We start from the raw sequence: 24,552 nt of genomic DNA on the forward strand, positions 1-24,552 counted from the left end.
TCAGTTCTGAACTCTCTTCTCTGTCTTTCCTCTTCTTCAACCATTTAGAAGGCAGGAGAAACAAATTCTTGCATTAGTATTGTCCAAAAAAAGAAAGAAAGAAAAAGAAAATTTGCTTCAGTTTGCACCTTGGACTCCATAAGCTTTCTATATGGAGATAGATGTTTCTTCATGAGTTTTTTGGAATTGTGATTGGTCATTGTTTTGATTAGTTACTAATTCTTTCAAAGTTTAATATTTTTTTACATTACTGCTGTTACTATACAAATTGTTCTTCTGCTCACTTCACTTTGCTTCAACTCATACAAGTTTTCCCAGTTTTTCTGAAATCATCTTCTTCTTCATTTCCATTACATTCACAGACCAGGTTTTGTTTAGCCATTTCTCACTTTTTAAATGTATATTTTAAAACTAAAGAAAAAGAAAAGAAACAAAGAAAAAACAAAATAGAAAAAAACAGAGAAAGGAAAATCAAAACAAAACAAAAAATTGTTTGTGCCTAGCAGAACATGAGTGAGGATTCAAAATATGTAATAACAAAATTCCCATTTCAAGAAAGCATATATAATAGAAGACATTACATATTCTTGACTCTGCTTCCTTTTGGTTTATTCTTTTGTTTTCTGCTGTACACTTTTTTACTTTCTTCTTTTTTCCTTTTCATATCCCATTTCCCTTACCCCCATATCCCTCAGGTAGTCTACAGTTAAATATGAGTATATTTATATATATTCACACACACACACACACACACACACACACACACACACATATATATATATATATATATATATACACCTACATGTTTACATACATACACACATACACATATACACACATATTGAATTCTTTATTCTTTGCCTTTTTTTTTTTTTTGAGAATTTATTAGTGTAACCATCTTTGACTTTGGGATGGGGAGGTGGAAGATGGTGCCTCTGATTTCACATCAGCTCTCTTCTGACCTGAATCCCAAACTCTACCTCCACTCAAGATACGCAGCCAGCAGCATCCCTGCCCCACTTCTGAACTCACCTGGCTTGCTAGTTTCTTTTTGCCCAGGGTACAGTTGGGCCTGGAATTCTTGAACCACAGATGTTCTCTCAGTCTTCCTGGACTCAGATCCCCCATTCCCCACACTGTCTGGAAGTGAAAGTTCTTGTGGTTCAGATTGAGACTACTTCTAAATCCAGCTCTCCTAGAGTTCCCTACTTGTTTCAATGGAGCTAACCTGCAGGTGTTTACACTTTACATTGGTGAAACCCTATTCCTGTGCTTTTTCTATGGGTATTCTCAAGTTGTCCAAGGAGGGCCCCTGTTCTGCCCCAAATATTTGTGTTTTTTTTTTTTTACCTGTCTGTGTTCTCCTTGAGGCACAATTTTGTTCTGTTGGTAGGGGAAATCTGGAAAGCTTGTAATTTTCTGACCATTTTCTTTTCAGTCATTTCCCCACTGACTTGGTATCTTCTTCACTCCTTGCTTTCCTGTGCCAATTTTTTGGATATAAAAAAAATGTCAAAACCTATTGGTTGGTATGCCTGCTTCAAGACTCTCTCCTTTCTAATCAATTGCCAAATTGATTTTCCTAATGTTCAAGTCTGACCATTTTCTATCCTCACTCAGTAAGCTCCAGGTCATTCTAGGATCACAAAATTCTCAGTTTCAAATACCTTCATAACCTAACTACTCCCCAGCTCTTTGATATAGTGAAGAAATTCTGCTTCTCAATGCTGATAATTTTCCCCTGGCTATCTTCCATGTTTTCTTTTTCTTATCTTTGCCTTTGACTTCCCTGGCTTCAAATCTTGACTAAAATCCCTTCTTCTACAGGAAGCCTTTCAAAATCCCTCCAAATTCTCCTGCCTTTCTTTTAATTATTTTCTAATTATTCTGTATATAGCGTGTTCATAATGCACATTTTTAATGAATCCTGTTGGGAGAGAAAAGTCAGAACAAAAGAGAAAAACCATGAGAGGAAAAAAAAAGAAGTGAACATAGCATGTGCTGATTTACATTCAATTTCCATAGTACTATATGTGGATGCAGATGATGTTTTCTATCCAGTTTATTGGGATTGCTTTGAATTGTTTGTGCATATTTCTTTGTTTATTCCCCTTCCCCACTATGTTGTGAGCTCTTTGAGGGCAGGGACTGTTTTTTGTGGGGAGAGGGATTTGCTTCTGTTTTCATTTCCAACATTTAGTAGGGTACTTGAAAGGAACAGGATCTCTACTTGTACAGATTTAGAGAGCTTAGAATTGTCAGTAAATGTATATTTATTAAGAGCCTACTAGGACCCAGGCATTGTGCTAAATGCTGGAGGACTTTTAAAAACTTTAAAAAATGTCTAAAATCCTTTTAGACATCAAAAATGAATGAGTTGTCGAACCTGAAAATGTTTAATTTGTTTAATTTGATCTGGATGGAAAATTAAGGAGCATGAACCCAGACTGGTTGTTTGTCATGTGAGATTATCTTGACCTAGTTAAGTCCAAAAAAGATTCTTTATGAGAGGATTGACAGGAGATGATGACTTGTCCATAGAAGCTTATGAAAAGAAGCTACAAAGATCTAGGGAAGTCTTAAACATCATTGGTGGAGGGAATATACACATATTATATGTTAGTTTCCCCACAAAATTGGTTACTTGGATTTTTAAACTTAAACTATAGTTTATTCAGGCAATCTATTCATATAATGTCATTAATTATTCAGATATAATTAAAAGTTTTGTAATGTGTAATGTACTGTAAGTTCCTTGAGGACAAAGACTATTTCTACTTTTTATTTGTGTTCCCTGCTTTTAGTAAAGTCTGTGGCACATACATTTGCTTAGTAAATGGTCGTTGATTTTATTGGTTTTTTATTGCTGTAAACAGAATCTGTAGAAATTGAGCTTTCTTTTTAGCCCTTTGACATTGTAATGTCAAATTAGATGTTTAGATACCCCCTAAAATTTTGCTACCTCAACTGCTGTGAAGCTGATTTAGGGTTCTTAGAGAACTTTCTTCATGAGGATAGCCTTATGTGTAAATCTAATATAAAGAGCAGCCTAGCTTAGTTTCAAGAAGGTTTTCACCAGAAGTTGGCCAGTAGGTGATATTATTTTTTGGGGGAGGGAAAGGATAGCAGTGGAGCAAAAGAAACATTGTCGAAGATATTAACATCTGCCAAAGGGATTATAATTCTTGAAGGGAATACACATACTGGTGAAATAATGGATTTTTAGAGAATGAATATCAAACAAAAATAACAAGTGACCATCAATACAGAATTGTATTTCTTAGAACTGAAAGGGACATTGGAGATTATCTAGTCCAACTTCTTTTAACAGATGGGGCAATTGAGACCCAGAGAAGTTACGTAAGTGATGTACAAGTACTAAGTAAGCCATAGAACTAAATGACTCAGGCAGGTCTTGAATCCAGATGAAGTGCTTATTTGCTTCTACATTAAAATAAAACCAAAAAAAGTTATGTTTTTTGGACTACAGAAGACGTCATTTTCTGAACATAAATATGCATGTTCCATTTTGTTTTCTGACACTTTCGTCTCCTTTCTCCCACTTTGGTGGTTTTTTTTTTTTTTTTAACCTTTATGGATTTGTGAAAAGTAGCATTTTTGACCATCTTGGGACAAGCACTTCTATCCATTAATTTTGTGGTCTTTGAGATTAAGAACATGAAACAGATATGTTCTTTCATATACTATAGAAAAAAAGTAATTTTTATCTGGTAATCAGTGATAGTAGTGAGAGGCTTACAAAGACCTTGTCATCCTAGAGGAAGGATAGTGCAGTGGAATCCCAGCCTGCTTTCCTTTGCCAAACATCTGAATGTATTCTAGATTCCGTAATTCTGTAACATTTGAATGTACTCTCCAAATCAGGTCATAATTCAGTCTTTGTTTTGCAATCTAGTCAAATACAATAGCTATGATGTTATCACTTGTATTTCTGGCACAAAAACTTAAACTCAAGGTATTAGATCATCATGAACTGACAGAATTCTTATCAGTTCTTAATAGTCTTTCACTTTTCTTTTTATTTCAATAAACATGAAATGCTTATTGTCTGTAAAGCTCTGTATGTGCTAGAGTGAGGTATGATACAAAGACAAATGGGAAACAGTGATCATAAAGAACTTGTTTTATTTTATTTTATTTTGGTTATTTGAATCTCAGATAAATGAGCTTTGATGCATTGATTTCTAAAAAAATTGGCTTTATGTGTTTAAGGGTATTCTTTGAACATAGAAAACATCCTTAAATACAGAGTTCCTTTTACTTTAGGATACTCTATTACTGTTTATGGAAAGGCTTCTTTATTTTCTCATGAACCCAAAGCTAATTGAAACAGTAATTTCCTACTCCATTGACTTTTATTAGATAATTTCATTGTCAGCCTTTGATTTTTCTTTTTAAAAACTTAATTCAATTGACTTAATTTAATTTAAATTAATTTATTTCTTAATGCACATAGTTAAAATATGAATAACTTTTGTTTTACAATTTAGCTTCTTTGTAAATCTTCTGAAAGGGTCCCATCTTATTAAATTATTAAGAAATAAAGTTTAGTTCATACATTCTATTTTTCCCATTGATTTTTAAAATTGTTTTTACATCACATAATACCCTAATATTGGATTACTCCCTTATCTCTTTATTTAGTTCTTATTGCTATGCTGTTGAATTAAACTAGAGAAGATGTTTCTTCCTCTATAGAAGACCATGATGGTTCTATCACAAATTTATGTTTCATAGTCTCAATTGGGGTCTCACTGCAGGAAGGCAATTCTTTTACAATTTCCTAATTGATTAAATATCATACTTGTCCTAGCAGCTCTTTTCTCATTTCTCTTCTGCTCTCAAATAATTCTCATTTTATTTGACCATCCCTTCAGTCATCTAGTTTACATGCCCTTCTCCCCTCTTAACATAAACAGTACCCATTTGGTTCAGGCCTTCATCCTTTCATACCTAGACTATTGCAACAGCTGCTGGTGGATGTTTCTTTCTCAAGCCTATTTCCACTCTAGTCAGTCACTAAATGTTCTTCTGAAAATACAAATTTGACTGTTACACCTTCCCCTTTCCCCTACCCAGTAAACTCCAGTGGTTCTCCATTATCTTCAGGATCAAATATAAGTTCCTTTGTTTGGAATTTCTATACTGTTCACAGTTGGGTGTTCTCTATCTTTCCCTATTTCTTGAAGTTTATACCCTATTAATAAACTCTATGGTCTAGCCATAATGGCCTAATTATTATTGCTTACGTGCGACATTCCATTATCTGCATCTTTGCCTGTCTCCCATCTGTGAAGTCTATACATTTTTAATCTTTGTCTCAGAATCTTGAGATCCTTTTAAGATTCTTCTCAAGCACCATTTAAAACAGAAGACTTTTCCCAGTCCCTTATGCCCTTAACCCTAAATGATTTGGGATTACTTTCCATTTATACTATATAAATCTTGCATGTTCATAATTATTTCCCAGGGTTTGCCCTATTTACATGGGATAGCTCTGAGATCAGGAACAATATTTATGCCTTTGTAGCTGTTGTGCTCAGTACAATGCCTGGCACATAGTAAGTGCTTAATAAAAACTTGTGGACATTAATATCTGAATATACCACTCCCTTCTCCCCCATCCATCAAGCCTTTTCCTGTAACAAAGATTTGTAAAAATGAAAAAAGAAAGTTCAACAGAACCAACTAACATTGTGGATTTCAATTAACATGCAACATTCCACATTTTTGATTCTCTGCCTTTGCAAAGAAGGTAGGGAAGGAAGCATGTTTTCTCAAATCTTTTACAAAGGTAAGCTTAATCATAATTACATGATGAAAATTTTATTTTAAAAAATCAATAGAAAATTTAACTTCCAATTCAAATGTACATTGCTCATTTTTCTCAAATTATGAATATTTGGAGTAGATTAATTTATATATGTAGATTTGTTATAAACTTTGCAATTAAGTTATTCATAAATCATTTGACTAGAAAGTAATTATTTTTTTGAGAAATACCTTAAATAAAAGTGCACAAAGTATATAACAGTATTTTAAAAAAAAACTGTTGATAAATTGTCTTAACATATCACAAACACTTTCATTATTCTTTCCATTAAATATCCTCTACAATATAGGAACTCTAAAAAGAATTAAGTAAAAGAACATAAATGAATAATTATTACTAATAAAATGCACAGTTAGGTAGTTTTCTGTTTTATAAAAGAAAGGACTGATATATTCTTTATATGTTACTACCAAATATGTCCAGTGTTTAAGTTTTATTACTTATTATAGCTATGTCAATATTTTTCAATAATTTTAACTAATTGTTAGTATATGTTAGACTATATATTATATGTATTAAATATGTATTAAGCAATATATATGTATATTGTGTTGCTTTATTGTAAGTTTCAGCAAATAAAATATTTTAAACTCCCCCATCTTTGGTAAAACTTAATATAAGGTATTGTCTTCTCTTCTGTTTCAAAGCATCTATAAAAAGATAGTTGAAGTGTTTTTTCACAAAATTAATTTCCTTTTCTCCACATATTTATCTCTTTGATATCTCCTGGACATTATTAAACTTCATCAATCTTGACTTGCTTGCATGGCATTTTTCTGTTTGTGTTTTGACTAAGGCTTGCTTATAGAATTTATGCTTGGGAAGTGGTATAATGTTTATTATATAGAAGACTTTTTTGTGTATGCTGGAAACATCATCCAAATATCTATTTGGTTATCTAAGTGGCATTTGGAAATGCTTATTTAATTTAACATATTCAAATCATAAGTTTTCTCTCTGAATAAAATATTTCCATTCTCAGTTGACTTTACCTTTTTGCTAAGATGGACTGAGTTAAGTGTTTGGAAAAGTTGTAAAGCATAGTAGCTTGCTTGCAATAAACAAGGCTTGGGTTAGATATATAGTTCTTTGAGTACTAGGAGATTGAGAAACATTGACGATTTGAGAAAGGGGAATGACTGTGGGGGCAACTTCCTGGGGTGGCTTTGGAATCAAGGACAGATGCAAAGGGAATTGGCATTGCCAAAAAACCCCAAAACTGTAAGGAAGTAATAAGAATATTGATGTAAAGGTTTGGGTATACAGAGTGGCTTAAGGCAAATGGCCTTAACTTTCTCAGTAAAGTGAGAATTGATATGCTAAACTGAGGGAATGGTGAGAAAGGAGGTGGAAGTTTGAGGGGAAAAGAGGATTTGACATAGTTTCTGTGACAGTGAAACAGGGAATCAGCTAGGAAGGAATAAGAGGATTGCCTTGTTGCAGTGAGGAACTGGTTGAAATTGTATAGCATACATTTTTCATTAGCATCATCTTCAGCAGCAGGAGAGGTTTGGAGGAAGCACTTGATGGGAGTGATCTAGGATTATGGTTGAGCAGCAACTGAGCAGCAGTAGGAAAAGATGGTGAAGGACTCAATAATAGAGAACTGTGTAGAGTTAAATTGGCTAATAGTCATAGTGAGCCTGGAAAGGGAGGACAATGAAGTCCAAGACGTAATGACTGAGAAAGTACTGAGGATTTGGAAGTTTTGGAGGTTATGATGAGGATGATTGTAGGTTTAGTGAGGGATATGGAGTGATAGAATGATAGAAAGTCATGATTACATAGGGAAATTCCAGAGTTTTTGAATAAGGAAATGGAACATTTTGGGGAAATAGAATGGAAGAATAGGTCCTGGGATTTGAGGAGGTTGAGGAACTGGGAATTTAGGATGGTTGAGGACAGATTAGCATTGATGTTGAAGACCATCAAGTTAAGAGTTTTTGGAGGAGAGCTACTGAATTCCTTAAGAGAGGAGTCAGAAGGGCCTAGAGGTTGGTTGATAAGGTCCATCATGTTCTGTATAGGATACAAAATATTAACAAAATAAAGCAACAGAGGTTGTTGAGAGATGGAAAAAAATTGGGAGTTATAGCAGTATGTACAAAGCTTTCCAACGCTTTCTTTAGGATCAGGATGTTGTGGGGTGTGAGGGAAAGGAGAGCCAGGGCAAGAGAGGATGGTTAAGAATTCAGTGAGAGCAGAGAGGAACAGGTTTGTAATGAAAGGAAGTTTATCCATTTTGAAACAGGAATTACAGCATATATTGTGTAAGGGATAGAAAGATGGAAAGCAGGACATAGGATAAGATAAGATTTAGAGAAGATGTAGATGAGATAATGAGACGTGTGGGAGAAGAAAAATTTGCTTCTTGATAATTGGTGATTTACATAAAGTTAGGGATAGTAACAGGTGTTAAAAGTGTTTTAACCATAGGGAAAATAAGTGGGTAGCAGTGGTTAGCAGCTGAATTTGAAAAACTGGATCTTTAGAGCATTATGTGGGTGGCAGGTGAATTGGAACACCATAGTTTTCACAGAAGGGTGTTGTGGAACAAAGTCAGTAAATATTTTTCATGTGCCTGCTACATGCCCTGCACTGTGCTAAGTGCTGGAATCGATAAAAAAAATCCCTGATCTGATGTAGGAGGGATGTAATGGGGAGAACAACATACAGAGAACTATATGCAAACAAGATATATATGGAGGAAAAAGATAAGTGTAGAACAAATTGGGTAAATCACAAAGGGGAGACTAGCATTAATGGGGAATTTGGATCAGCTTCTTGTGAAGGTGAACTTTTAATTGGGACTTGAAGGAAATCAGGAGATGGAGATGGAGATGATGAAGGAAAGCATTGTAGACATGGGAAACTGCCAATGAAAATGCCCACAGTCAAGAGATAGAGACTGTTATTTAAAGAATCACAGAAAAAGACCAGTGTCACTGCCTCACACAATGCTTTGGTGGAGTAGAGTGTAGGAAGACAGGAAAGGTCTAAAAGGGCCAGGTTATAGAGGACTTTGAAAGTCAGTGTTTTGATCCTGGATACAACAGGGAACTATTAGAAATCATTGATTTGATGAGAGTGGTGAGAGGGCCACTCCAGCCCTTAGGAAGATCCCTTTGTCAGCTAAGTACATTAAAGTAGGAAAACAAAGCAGAAGGTTGTTGCACTGCATGATACCTCCTGACTGAGTAAGAGGCAGGATGGGTGATTACTAGAGTGGACTTATAGACCAATGAAGACCATGAAGAGTTTTTGATCTTTTAATTTGGTAAATCTTTTATTTGTAATAATTTTTCTCTATAGCAGGTATTTTTGTATATATGTACACAGATATTTAAAAGACAAGAAAGGAAAGTATACTATTAATAATAATTGTTTTATATATCTCTCAGATTTGCAAAGCACCTTATAAATGTTTATTCCATTTTATTCTCCCAAAATTTTTTTGAGAAAGATTCTTGAGGAATTTAACCTCATTTTACATATGAGAAAACTGAAATTGAGAGAGGTTAAAGGATTTGGTTTTAGTTTCAGAGGTAGAGTTTAAACTGTTATTTTTTCTGTTTCTAAATCTAGCATATATTGCTTAGTTGAAGAATCTAAAGTTTTTAATTTAAATTTTACAAATCCCTCAGTTAAACAACTAGCAACATGATAACTATGTAAAAACCCAAATTAACAAAATAAACTCAGGGGAAAATTGTATGTGAATATATTGTCTTAAAGAGGGGATTCTTAGTCTTTTTTTGAATTGTGAATACATTTTGTATTCTGGTAAAACCTATCAAATTCTTAGAATAATGTTTTTAAATGTATAAAATGAAATACTATCTACATTACAAAGGAAACAATTATGATGAAGACAATTGTAATTTCCACAACTTCCAATACAGTGTTTTGCATGTAGTAAATGCCTCCAAAAGTTTGCTGAATTAAACTGAATTTCCAATTGGTATTGTTCTGTCAAGGACCCTAACACTCCTATTGTTTCTCTTTATCCTCCAAAAAAAATTAAAACCTCAAGAGATGCCAATGGAGTGGATCTCTCTTTTAAATTTAGTATGCCCTAACTTGAGAAATGCATGGAAAAGCCATATTCTTCTTAAAAGGAGACAAATTAGTTTTGCCTTTTGTTTCTGAATGCCTAGTATGTAAGGACAATACTTTCCACATAGCATGATGTTGAATAAAAGTTTGCTGAATGGAACTAAGGAGAGATCTAAAAATAAATGAAATCCTGTATGAAACCTTTTATGACAGGGGTCCTTATCCTAAACTCTATTAAATTCTTTTAAAAAATATATTGATAATGATTATTTCAACATAATTGTTTTCTTTGTAATGTAGATAGTATTTCATTTTATACATTTAAAAACATTATTCTAAGAATTTGATAGGTTTTACCAGAATACAAAATGTATTCACAACTCAAAAAAGACTAAGAATTCCCTCTTTAAGACAATATATTCACATACAATTTTCCCCTGAGTTTATTTTGTTAATTTGGGTTTTTACATAGTTATCATGTTGCTAGTTGTTTAACTGAGGGATTTGTAAAATTTAAATTAATTTTTCGTGATAGGGGATATAGCAGGTATACAGACATTGCAAAATAGAATATGACAGGTGTTTATGAAGTACAAAGTGCTATAAAATTTTAGAGAAATGAAATAATTTTTAGAAGGGGAAGATTTCATAGAACTTCCAAATTTCCTTCTCCTTCCTAAAGTCCCTTCTCCAATCTATTTTTTCAATCTTCCTAAATAATCTTCCTAAAATATAGGTATTAACGGGTTTCCTGCTCAAAATAGCACTGAGTTATTTCTTATTATCTAAAAGTTCAAGTACAAACCCTTTAGCCTAACCTACCAGTGTCTCCACCAGATGGTTCCAGCGTTATTTTTATATTATTTTTGTCTACTCTGTTGTAGTCTATTAGCCATTCACCACTATTGTCCTGCATTCTCTTACCTCTAAGCATTTTCATGGATTCTCTTGTGGTATGCTGTATCCACATTTCTTCTGACTGTTGAAAGTCTAGATTATGTCCTACTTCCTTCATGAGACCTTTCTTGATCCATCCATTGTTCTTCCTTAAAATTTCCTCGTACTTTCTCTTTATTTTTATTCTATTCTGGCTTATTGTGTGTATATGTGTGTGTGTTTAAATGACACTCTCCTTTTAAAGGAAAAATATATCATACACACATATGCATGCATGTATATTATATACATAGACACGTGTGTTGTATATGTGTGTGCATATGTGTATCTCTGTGTATGCATGTACATATATACATACACATATGTATGTTGTTTTCTCCCTATTAAATATGAGTTCCTTGAAGGACAGTGTCTTTTTTAAAATTTCTGTACCCAAAGGTAGAAGCTATTCCTTGCCTGGAACTTAAGTCCATGAAATTAGAAAGCTTAAGATATAGTCAAGGAATAGTAGTTATCGGCAGGCTGTCTTTTATAGTTAAAATGTGCAGTGTTCTTTCCTATACATTTGAAAGCAATAGAGTAGATGGGTCCAGAATTTTAGAATCTGAGTAGGAAGTAATCTGTCATTTAGTCCAATTGTTGAATAGTAACTTCTCTTTACAACATTCTTGATAAGTGATTATCTAATCTTTATTTGAAGACTTCCATTGTTAGAGAACCCATGGATCCTGAGGCATTCCATTTCACTTTGGGACAACTTGACTCCTTTCCTTACATTGAACTTAAATTTGCCTCACTTCAACTTCTGCAAACTATTCCTATTTCTACTCTCTTGGGTTAAGGAAGACAATTCAATTAATTTTAATAAGCAGTTATTAAACATTCACCAAGGACAAGGCACTATATAAAGCTACTGAAGACAAACAAAATGAGGCAGCTCCTGCCCAAAATGAATTTACATTCTCTTTGTACACTAAGTCAACAGGAGCGCTATTAATGGGGAGGAAGCTGGAAAGGCCTCTGGAATAATCCTGATTGAGACCTGATCCTTGAAGGGTTCAAGGACTCAAGAGATCTGAGAGATAAGTATGTATTGCATTTCAAGAAAAAGATGCAATACCACATGTGAAGAGTAGCAAAGCAAGGCTATTTGACATTGTAATGTGTAAGTTAATGGAATAACATGGATTGTACATACCGCTATGTATGTACAAAGGAAATCAATTCAGAATAAATACTCTAGGGGATCAGGAGAGAAATTAGGTGGGATGTGATGTTTGAACTGTATGTAAAAAAGAATAGGGGAATTCTATGAGGAAGGGAGACGGGAATATATCCCAAGCATTGGAGAAGGCTGTTGAAAAGATACAAAGAGGAAAGATGAAGTGTCATGTATGAGGAATAGGAAGAAAGCCACTTTGACTAAACCATATAGTTCAGAGGAAGAATTATGCATACTGAGACCAGGACTGTAAAGCAGGACATAGGTGAGATAGATTTAAGGAAGATGGGGATGAGACTCCCAAAAGATTGGGAGTTGTGAGGTGAGAGTAATCTACTTCTCGATAGCTGGTGATAAATATAGAGACAGAGAGAGTAACAGGTGTTAAAGATTAAAGGTGTTAAAGGTAGTAGGTGAGTGGTTAGTAAATGGGGACACACTGAATTTCCACAGCATGGAGACAAGTGAATTGGGACCTTCTGGGTCTTCATACAAAAATGTTATGGGTCAAAGTCAGTAAGTATTTTTCATGCGCATACTACTATGCTATGCCATGCACTATGCTAAGGGCTAGGTATTTGTTTGAAAAGAATCCCTACTGTCATAGAACTTAGTGTAATGGGGGAAACAACATACAGAAAACTATGTGCAAGTCATATCTTTTGACTATTTATCAACTGGGGAATGACTTGTATTCTTATAGTTTGGACTCCTTAGTTTTCTGCTTTCCTTCTAATGTTGGCTGCATTGATTTTATTTGTGCAAAACCTTTTTAATTTTTTAAATCAAAGTTATCCATTTTACATCCTGCAATGCTCTCTCTTATTTGATCATAAATTCTTCTGCATCGATAGATCTGATGGGTAAACTATTACATGCTTTCCTAATTTGCTTATGGTATCTCACCCTTCAAGTCTAAATCATTTAATTCCTCCTATGTTATGGAGGAGTTAATCCCATTCACATTCACAGTTATGATTCTTAACTCTGAATTTCCTTCCACTCTACTCCCCCATCCACATTTGCTCTCTCTCTCTCTCTCTCTCTCTCTCTCTCTCTCTCTCTCTCTCTCTCTCTCTCTCTCTCTCTCTCTCTCTCTCTCTCTCTCTCTCTCTCTCTCTCTCTCTCTCTTCTCCCTGTCATCCTTTCCCTCTTCAAAATTTTTGCTTTTGACCACTACCTCCTATAATCCACCTTTCTTTCTAGTAGTCAGTCTTTCTCTTATCCTTTTTTTCTTACATCTGTTTGTAGAATAAAATAGATTTCTGTACCCACCTGAGTGTGTACTCTTCCCTCTTTGAGCTAATTCCAGTGACAATTAAGATTCAAGCATTGCCTGTGATCCTTCTCAAAAAGAGCTATAAAAACTCTTTCATAAGAGATAATTTACTTCATTCTACCTTCTCCCTTTCCATTTTCCCAGTGAATCCCTCTTTCTCACCCTTTAATTTTATCTTTTTTGTATATCATTCCATCATAGTTCACACCTATTTCCTCTATGTATATTCCTTCTAACCATCCTAATGATTGATTTTTATGAATCACAAGTATTATCTTCCCAGGTAGGAATGTAAACAGTTCAATCTTATTGAATTCCTTATGATTTCTTTTTTTTCTTTTTATTTACCTTGGTTTTTCTTGTCTTGATTTGAAATTCAGCTTTTCTATTCAGCTCTGGTTTTTTCATCAGTAATGTTTGAAAGTCTTCTTTTTAATTAAATGTCCATTCTCTTCCCCTTGGCTCCTTCCAGGGGGATTATACTACATTTAAGTTTTCTCATTAGGCAGTGGGAAATTTATGTTGATTAATGATCTTTTCATTTGGGTTTAGCTTTATCAAAGAGAGAGCCCTAAAACTACTGTTTATTCTAAGTATAAAACATGTTCTTCATTCCATTTTTTATTCTGTGTTATTAAAGTTTTTAGGAGTGAAATGAATTTAACTTCATATAGCAACATATTAAATTGTATGTGTTTATATGTAATGTTCCTCTATCTTCTAATCTAATTTTTAGCATCTGAAACAATTTTACCATTTTTTGAGAGATTACATGGAAAAACTTTTTGTTATAGCATTCATAGTAGTGTTTAAAATTAATGTATTACTTTAAGCAAGATTGGTAATTTTAATGTTAAAATAATTTTTATATTGATTTCTTGGGTATTTAATATGCATTTTGTTTTATATTTAATACATTTTATTCTTAAACTTTTTTTGCTTAATATTTCTCCCTTTCTTTTCTTTTTAGTTTGCAGCTGTAGGTGGTTAATTTCTAATCCAATGTGGGAGTTTGAGTTGAGAAGTCAAAAAAGTGCTCAAAGGATCATTGTAGTTGTACTGGGTGAGTTTTTATAATAGTAGCAATTATAAAAATGAAATTAGATAATTTTTAATTTGGTTATGTTGAAATTGGTTCTTAATGTTTTAATTAATGTTAAGAAAATCCCTATTTAAATATTCTTCCACAGATAATTAAAAAAATTTACTAGTCCAATTGTAAAACTTAACATAATAGAGATTAATAAAAACAGCCAAATCCCTTAAATATCCAATGACTTCTCTATGTTTTATTCTTGTGCTAAGTTATTTAAATTTATTTCTCAGCATAAAGCCATGGATTTTACTTTAAATATTTAAAGTCTTAATTCTAGAAACAGTTCATATGAGTGATCATTCACTGTTTTTCTCAACAGGTTGAAGAAACATGGATTCTTACAGAACTTTTGGCATCATTTTTGCTAGTTTTCTCATGTTTCAACTTCTTTTCCATGTTGTAAGTTCTTGGTTTTCGGCACAAGTAACCTCAGGTTTTAACAAACTAAGCCCCCAAAAGAAGATTGAATGGAATTCAAGGTAAAGTTTAAAAACTAGGTAATATAGTAAAATATTAAAAATCACAACAGATTATCACTTAAAACCAAAATATTTTCTTTATATTTTATTATGTTTTAAATTAAACTCAATTCATTTTTTATCAAATTACTTAAACATATTCCACACAAACAAAAAAAAGAATCATTTAATATTGATTAAAAGGAAGGAGAAAAGTGAATTGTGGAAATAATATGAAAGTTGTATAAGAAAAAAAATTAAAATATTCTTTAGTGAATTTTGACTTGACTGTCTCATTTTTAATATAAAATATTATGGCTCTAAAGCATCTCAATTTGGTACAGTGCTTTGTACACAGTAGATGTTTAATAACTAGCTTTTCAAATATTAATTTATTTGTACTTTCAATTATTAGCATCTATAACTACAAGAATATTACATGTTTTGCATTATTTCGATGAAAGTAATACTTAGGATAAAATCATTTCTAAAATTCCTCTTTTTTGAGGAGTGGGAAAGAGAGCAGTAAAAAATAACCATTTCATTTTAAGTTTGAAGGATGCTTGCCAAATGTCCAAGTTCTTTTTAGAAAACAGTTAAATCTTTGAGCTGAAGCTTTGATCTTTATTCTGATCAGAGATCAAGAATTTCTATTCTGTATTCATTATTCTCATGCTTTGGTTCATGCTATGGGGAAAAAAACCTACCTTTATAAAAGGGTTGGAATTGATCTAGCTAGTCATTTCATACATGCTGTGTGTATGGTAGGATAGAAATTAAAGGCAGAATTTGTTTTCTTTCTGAATAGTAAGTTAGATTTTAAATATTTCTTATGTCTAGCATTATAGAATGGGAATATTGCTTCTTTTACCTTCTTTCTTAAAATTGACTAGTGCGCAATAGTAACATTTTTTGAAAGATGTTTTAATAAAAATATCAGAATAATGCCTAAATATATATAAGAATTTCAAATGTAAATGAGTAATGGTGTTGGATGTGTTAACATAAGCAATCAAAGACTGATTTATTCATAGAGCTATTTCACTAGAAATGAAGAACATCAAAGAACCAAAGAAATTGAAACATTTTGAAAAGAATACTGAACTTTTTCTCGTGAAAGCATTGGTTTTATGTTGAAAAAACCTTTTCTTTTTTATATCCATCTTTTGCCCTTGTGTTTCTGTTTTTTATTCTTAATAAAGTGACTGATAGTGTTATTTTGGCTAGATAATTTTTCTGAGTCTTTGCTGTGTTCATATAGCATGTCGGTAATATCACATGAACCATCGATCTCATAGGTAGTTAAGAGGAAAATACTATCTTAAATGAATCTACTCTGTGCCAATCATTGTGCTAAGTGCTGGATTAAATGTATTAATGATGTTGTTCAACATATATTAAGCTTACCCTGTCTCTTATATCATGTGAACTTTTGGGGGAAAGAAAGACATGAATTTTAAGTAAGACAGTTTCTTGTCTTTGTGCCTGGAATGCATTTCCTTCTCACAACATTCTCCTAAACTCCCAAGTTTCCCTCAAAACTAAACTCAAATGCAAATTTCTACAAGTCTTCCCTGGTCCCCTGCTGCTAGTGCCTCGTCTCTTGTACAGTCCTAAGAATATTTTCATGTATTCTTTTTTTGGGGGGAAGGATTGGGGGAACAAATGGGGTTAAGTGATTTGCCCAGAGTCACATGACTAGGAAGTATCTGAGGTCAAATTTGAATTCAGGTCCTCTTGACTTCAGAGCCAATGCTTTATCCACTGCGTTGTCTTGCTGCCCTGATATATTATTATATATAGGCATGAATTGTCTTTCCCTCTCCTCCTCATAGAAAGTATTCTTCTTGAGGACATCAAATGTTCTGTTTAATTTCTTTGTCTTTGCATATTGAGTGCCAGCACAGTTAATGCCTGGCACATATATCTAATAAAATTTTGAAGAGTTATTGATCTTACAGTCCAGTAAGAAGTAGATACTAGTAAGCATGTATAAATAATATATAATATTAATTAAGTATATCAGAAAGAAGAATAAAACTCTCAGTATTTCAGGTAACTAAGACTACAAGTTAAGGACCAGGCTGTTTCATTGGAAGAACTTGAAGCTCCTTATATTTTTGAAATCACATGCAGGGACTAAAATATTCCTCTTTTCCCCTTATAAAAGGTGTGTGTGTGCACATCTTTCCTCCCTCATTTTCCTTTCCATTTAAGAAAAATTATTCATGTTTTCCAGTGTTTGTTCTCATCCCCCTCCTGCTTTTCTTCTTCTGCTGCTTCTTCATCATCATCTTCATCATTGTCATCTTCTGATGATATACCTCTTTACTAGAAGATTTTTCTCATGTAACAAATAAGTTCAGTCAAGCAAATTATATAACATATTTGCTATGTACGAAAATGTATGCCTCATTCAGCACTATAGCCTACCACCCCTCTCTGGAGAGGCAAGAAAAACATGCTTCATAACAGGATTTGCAAAATCAATGTTTGGTCACTGCTTTGATCAAGTTTTTAGTGATGTTTTATCTTTTACATAATTGAAATAATCATTTAAACTCAGTCATCAGCCATCAGGCATTGATTATGCCTGTGCTATGGGCCAGGCATTGTGCTAGGCTCTGAAGATAGTAATTTAAAATTGAAACAAAACTTGCCCTCAAGAAGGTTACAATCCAGTGGGACACATAGTATTTACTTATAAGGATTTAAAACATATGTAAAAAAATTAGAGATGGAGGAATACTAATAATTGGGTAAATTCAGAAAGACTTATGGAAGAAGTGAGTACATGAACTGGTCATGGAAGGGATAGCATAATACTAATTGAAAGAAATCAATGAAGGTATTTCTGAGTAAGAAGTACCTGATAAGAGCCTAAAAAGGAGCACTAGGATTCTTATCGACAAATATGAGATAGAATTGCATTCCAAGCTAGAGGAATGATTCTTTAAAAATTGTTTTATTATCTTTTTCTGGTTATACATGTACATTCATTTAAAAATTATGAATCTTATTGGGAGAGAAATATCAGAACAAAAAAGAAAAATCATGAAAGAAAAAAGGGGGAAAAGTGAAAATGCCAGGCATTGATTTACATTCAGTATCTATAGTTCTCTTTCTGGATATAGATGGCATTTTTTATCCAAAGTTAATTGAGATTACCTTGAGTCACTGAAGTGCTGAGAAGAACCAAGTCTTTCATAGTTGATCATTGCACAATCTTATTATTACTGTGTACAATGTATTCTTGGTTCTGCTTGTTTTTCTCAGCTTCAGTTCATGTAAATCTTCCAGGCCTTTCTAAAATCAGTTTGTTCATCATTTTTTATACAACAATAATATTCCATTATCTTCATATGCCACAACTTGTTCAGCCATTCCCCAATTGATCTACTCATTTCCAATTCTTTGCTACCATAAAAAGGGCTGCTAAAAACATTTTTGTGCTTGTGGGTCCTTTTCCCTCCTTTATGATTTCCTTGCTGTATAGATCCAGTAGTGGCATTGTTGAAGCAAAGGGTATGCACAGTTTGATAGCCCTTTGGGCATGATTCCAAATTGCTCTCCAGAATGGTTGGATCACTTCACAATTCCGCCAACAATACATTAGTTTCTTAGTTTCCTTACATGGTCTCCAACATTGTCATCATCTTTTCCTGTGATTTTAATCAATCTGAGAGGTGTGAGGTGTTGTCTTAATTTGCATTTCTTTAATCAATAGTGTATCTTTATAGATGGCTTTAATTTCATCATCTGAAAATTAGTCGTATCCTTTGACCATTTGTCAGTTGGAAAATAACTAGGAATAGTTCTTGTATGAATGGATGGATATGGTAGATGGGTCACTGAGTATAACGGAACATTATTCCAAAATGGAGGAATATCAAGTTCATAAGGAGAAGTAATCAGAATTATAGTTATTGATAGATAGCTTGGAGCTAGAATGTAAAAGACATTAAATGTCGGATTGATGAAATTGCATTAATTCTAGAAACATGGAGGAGACACTAAAACTTGTTGATTATATATTTTTTCCTGGTTCTGTTTCACCTGCATCAGTTCATGCAGTTCTTCCCAAGTTTTTCTGAATTCTTCATAGTTATGATCATACCATATGACATGATAAATTTAATTTCATTCATTCCAGAGTCAATGGGTACTCCCTTTCCTTCTATTTTTTGCTTCTACAAAATGGGTTACTGCATTTTTGTGTCTGTAGGAACTCTGCCTTTGATTTATTTATAGTAAGTGCCTAGATGTGATACCATTTGCTGACTTTTAAAATTTTTATTCCAAATTGTTTCTCAGGAAAGTAGGTTTATTTCACAGCCCCACAAAGAGTGTATTATCTTTCTCTCTATTTTAAGTCATTGTCATCTTGGCTAATCTGATGCATATCAGTTTGAGAGAGAGATGTTTTAATTTAAAATTTTTTTTAAATTTAAAATTAAATATGAAATAATAAAACAAAACACAGTAGACAAAGATAGAAAAAACCCAAAATAAATCATTGTCATGTGCCCAGCACAGAATTAAGGATTCAAAATATGCAATGATAAATTCCCATTTCAAGAAAACAAGATTATCCATTCATGACTGTCCATCTTTTCTTAGTTTCCTTATAAGTTATTTTTGGTTCTCTGTGGTGTACTTTTTATTATTTTTTTTTTATTATTTTTCTTTCCTTTCTTCCCTTCTCTCCCACATTCCCAAGCAGGCTACAGTTAAGCATGGATATATTTCTATATACATATATCTACATCTCTATTAATACCCATACACAATACATATATACATGCATACATATACACATACATATGCATTTGTACATATATAGATGTGCATCTAAAACAATATTAATATGGTTGACATATAACATAGATTTCACTCTTAATTATATATTTTTAATAATAGCTTTTTTTATTTTCAAAATACATGAAAAAGGTAGTTGCACCAAACTTGTAAAATTTTGTGTTCTAAAATTTTTCCCCCTCCCTTTCCCCCACAACCTCCCCTAGACAAAAATAACCCAACATGTGTAATTTTCATATATATTTCTACACTTATCACGGTGCACAAGAAAAATCAAGTCAGAAAGGAAAAAAGATGAGAAAGAAAAAAATACAAGCAAACCACAAAAAATGAAAATATATTATGATTTATATTCAGTCCCCACAGTTCTCTCTCTGAGTGTAGATGGCTCTTTCCATCACATGTCTATTAGAACTGGCCTGAATCACCACATTGTTGAAAAGAGCCACATCTATCAGAGTTGATCATCACATAATCTTCTTGTGGCTGTGTATAATAGTCTCTTGGTTCTACTCATTTAACTTAACATCAGTTCATGTCTCTATACCTTTTTTGAAATCATCCTGCTCATCATTTCTTACGGAATAATAATATTCCATTACATTCATATACCATAACTTATTCAACCATTCCCTAACTGATGGACATCCACTCAGTTTCTTGCTGCTTACACTACAAAAAAGAACTTTTCCCTTTTTTATGATCTCTTTGGATATAGACCCAGTAGAAATACTGCTGGATCAAAGGGTATGCACAGTTTGATAGCCCTTTGGCAAAGTTCCAAATTGCTCTCCAGAACAGTTTGATCAGTGCATAACTCCACCAACAATATAATATGTACCAATTTTCTCACATCTCCTACAACATTTACCATTATCTTTTCCTGTCTTGATTAAATCTTTAAGTTTGATTTTGACTGAAACCAATGATTCCTAGCCCTATTTCTTCTTTTTTTCCTAATAAATTCTTCTCCTGATCCTTGTTATAGTATTTGTATGTATCTCTTATTTGCTATCCTGCTAACTCTTCCACTCTAATTCTAGTCTTTAATTTGCCTTATTACTTAACTCACCCATGGATTCTTCCCTTATCTTTTCTTCCCTCTACCTTTCCCTCCCTCTTGATCTCTCTCCCTTTAGTCTACCCATCTTATCCCACCAACATAAATCTATACACCCATTTATATTACACCTTATCCTCTTCTCTCCCGCCTTTTTTTAAAAATAGATTTTGGAAAGTGCTACACCCTTCATGATATATATATATATCTATAAAAATATAGATATTTTTCCCTATTTAACCCATTCCTTTTTTTTCTTTTGCTATAGATGCTTTTTTATTAATTTTATAATTATAAATTTTTTGACTACATATGCATGAGTAATTTTTTATAACATTATCCCTTGTATTCATTTTCCCAAATTTTCCCCTCCCTCCCCCAGATAGATGACAGGCAATCCCATACATTTTACATGTGTTACAGTATAACCCAGATACAATATATGTGTGTACATTCAATTTTCTTGTTGCACGTATTTAACCCATTCCTGATGGGAGTATGTTTTCAGAAGTACTAGCTCTACTCCCCCACTCTGGTGCTTCTGTGTCATTCTTTGTCTGCACCTCATTTATATAGCATAATTACTATTTTTTATTTTTTCCCAGATAATTTTGCTTGTTAAAGTTAGATCATTTTCAGCTCTGCTCCAGTCTTTCTTTTGAGCTAACCAATTACTGATATTAGTCTTAGACATATGGTATATCTTTCCATGTAAAAAACAAACAATTTGACCTTATTGGGTCCCTTGAAATTAATCTTTAATGTTGACTGTTAAATTTTCTATTAAGTTCAGGTTTGGTTGAGATACAGTCCTGAAAAAATCTACAAATTCTTTAATGTCAATTTTTTCATTCAGTACTTTTATAGTTAGTTTTGCTGGATAGATTATTTTTGGTCACAGATTTAGTTCTTTTGCTGGTTGATATATATTATTACAGGACCTGTGGTCTTTTATTATAGCTGCTGCTAAATCCTGTACAATTCTAATTTTAGCTCTAGCATGTTTAAATTGTGTGGTGGTGTTCTTTTTTTTTTTTTTTTTGGAGGGGGTGTTTCTTGTAAAACTTTCTCTTTGATGTGGGGTTTTTGAAATTTAGCAACTATGTGTTTTCCATGTAGTATCTCTTTGAAATGGTGATTGGTGGGTTTTTCTATTTCTACTTTTCCTTACTGGTTTGTCACTCCAGAGCAATCCTCTTTGATTATTTCTTGCATTATTGTATCAAAGTTCTTTTTTTGGTCACAGCTTTTAGGTAGCCCAATTATTCTTTTATTTTCTCTTTTTGATCTGTTCTCCAGATCTATTGTTTTTCTTATAAGATGTTTCACATTATGATCTACTTTTTCATTCTTTATATTTTGTTTTGCTTTGTTATTTTTTGGTTTGTTATAAAACTTCACTGGCTTCCCCTTGCCCAGTTCTAATTTTCAAAGAATTATTTTCTTTTTTAATTCCCCTTATCTCTTTTTCTAGTTGGTTAACTTTTTTCCATAATCTTGTTTTTCTTGGATCGTTCTTTTTTCTTTTTTAAGTTTTTCCTCAATCTCTTGTCATTTGATTTTTGAAGTCTTTTTGAGTTTTTCTGTAAATTCTTTCTGGAAAGGTACTCTTTTAACATTACTCTTGGGATAGTAGAGCTTTTATTTTTTTTTTACTTCACTGTCTTCCTCTGAAAATGAACCCCCATATCCCCTATTATTACAGTCAGTTTCTGTGGTTGGTTCTTTCTTTTTTAACCTATTTTTTTTTTAAAGTGAGAACTATTAGTGTAAGCATCTCTATTCATGGGATGGGGGAATGATGCCTCTAGCTTCACTTCAGCTCTCCCCTCTTACCTGGATCCCCCAAACCAAAAGCTCCACCATCCTGCAAGTACTTGCAACCAGCAGTCCCTGCCCTGCTTCTGCACTCACCTGTTGTTCTAGTTCCTTCCTACCCAGAGCAGCATCTGAGCAACACAGCTGAGCTTAGTCTTCTCCCTCAAGCTGTCAAGGAGGTGAATGTTCTTCTGGCTGAGGCTAGAGGAACCCATCTAACCCTGGGACTCCCTGCTGGGTCTTTTTGTGGTGCTGTTTTGGAGATGTTTCCCACTTGACATTGGAGCTGTTTACACTTCAACTGGTTAAACCTTGTCTTCTAATCTTCTCTTTGTCTGCAGGACCTCTGTTCTGCTCCTAAGTCTTACTTATTTTTGTCTAGTCCATGTTTGCTCTGAGATGAACATTTGTTTTGTTTGTGGGGGAATATCTGAAAAGATTGGAGTTTTCTAACGTACTCCACTATCTTCCCAAAGGTGTTTTAATTTGTATTTTTCTTATTGCTAATGATTTTGAGCATTCTTTCATATATTTATCAATAAGCTCACATTTCTTTGGGGGTTTTTTGAGAGGCAGTTGGGATTAAGTGCTTTGCCCAAGGTCACCCAGATAGTAAGTGTTAAATGTCTAAGATCAGATTTGAACTCAGATTCTTCTGACTCCAGAGGTGATGTTCTATCCACTGTGCTATCTACTGTGCCCACATTTCTGCTTTTGAAAGGACTATTTATCTGTGACACCTCACCTCTAGTTCTCTTCTTTTTCCCAGAGGCAAAAGTAATAATAATTGTTGATATTCATTAGCACTTAGCTACATGTATCCTTTTTATATACATTATTTCATCTATTGCTCACATCCTATACTACAGATATTATAATACCCATTTTATGATGAAGAAAACAAGGTCTTAGAGATGTTAAGTAACTTGTTCAAAGTCACACAATAGTTTCAAAGCCAATTTCTTAACTCACTTCCAGGCCAGCATTCTTTTTACTAGAAATAGAGTTTTTGTAGTGGCAAAATGAATTGAGGAAAAAATGGAAAATTACTTGGGATGGAAGGTAATAATTAGAATCACAATCTTATAGCCCATGAATCGACAGATTTAATGATTTCTGGACATTCTGTGTATTAGTAACTAATGTTACATAACTTAAAATGAAACAAAAGCAGCAGTCACTGACCAGTCACCAGTCTCCTAAAATAGAAGTTCTTAAACTTTTTACATTTTTGACTCCTTTTCATCTGAGAAATTTTTAAGCAATGCTAGGTTATAGGTATATAAAATTAAGGTAAACAAATCAAAACATTTGCTGAATAATTTTGTGAGCCACACATTCAATTACATGATTCCATTTAAGCAGCTTTGTCCTAAAGTACAGAAAATTCATTCTCAGATAAGGTGCCATGATGAATAAAAAAGGTATTCCTTCAACAAAGCTAGAACATGCTGTTCTTTGAAATAAGTAGACGGTCTTCGGGAGTTGGCAGTGGCCAAGATATTTATCACCCTGCAAAGAAAGATTGATTCTCAGAACCCAGATATAGTCAGCCCCTTAGGCCTGTGTAAATAAAAAACAGGCCTATCAAGAAATCTCAGAGGAGAAGGTGTCTCTAAAAAGCTATTTCCAAGTTTGGGGTGATTACTGCTTCCTGAGATCTATAGGTTTGGTCATTTCTGTTTTGTAGCAGTTTTAGTATTAACTTGGAGAGAATAAATTAACATAACACATGCCCCTGCTTCTTCATAATCAGCTGATGCCAAAAAATGTCTCTGAACCCTGGATGATCTTAGTTACTTGGGAAGGTATGGAAAAATCCCCATCAGAAAACATTAATTTGAGTGTTATAGTTCCAAGTGAGTCATTAAGTTTAATTGTTGCTCTTACATAAAAGATAAGGATTATAGGTATTATTTGCCACAGTATTGTAATTTATTTCTTCTTTCTTTATTGACTTAGTTCCAACATTAGCCAGATGGACACTTAGCATG

At 33.2% G+C, this 24,552-nt stretch overlaps 1 protein-coding gene across 1 annotated transcript in view; it reads left to right on the forward strand.

Moving 5' to 3' along the window:
- Positions 1-24,552, forward strand: part of TLCD4 (TLC domain containing 4) — a 73,106-nt gene that overhangs the window by 13,701 nt on the left and 34,853 nt on the right. The window contains exons 2-3 of the mRNA XM_074262751.1: positions 14,279-14,371; positions 14,724-14,883. Of these exons, the coding sequence (XP_074118852.1) occupies positions 14,735-14,883 (149 nt within the window). The 5' untranslated portion in view covers positions 14,279-14,371; positions 14,724-14,734. The remainder of the gene's footprint in view (positions 1-14,278; positions 14,372-14,723; positions 14,884-24,552) is intronic.

This window comes from Sminthopsis crassicaudata, chromosome 4 (genome assembly GCF_048593235.1).
Source record: "Sminthopsis crassicaudata isolate SCR6 chromosome 4, ASM4859323v1, whole genome shotgun sequence".
In the NCBI taxonomy this organism is placed as follows: Eukaryota; Metazoa; Chordata; class Mammalia; order Dasyuromorphia; family Dasyuridae; genus Sminthopsis; species Sminthopsis crassicaudata.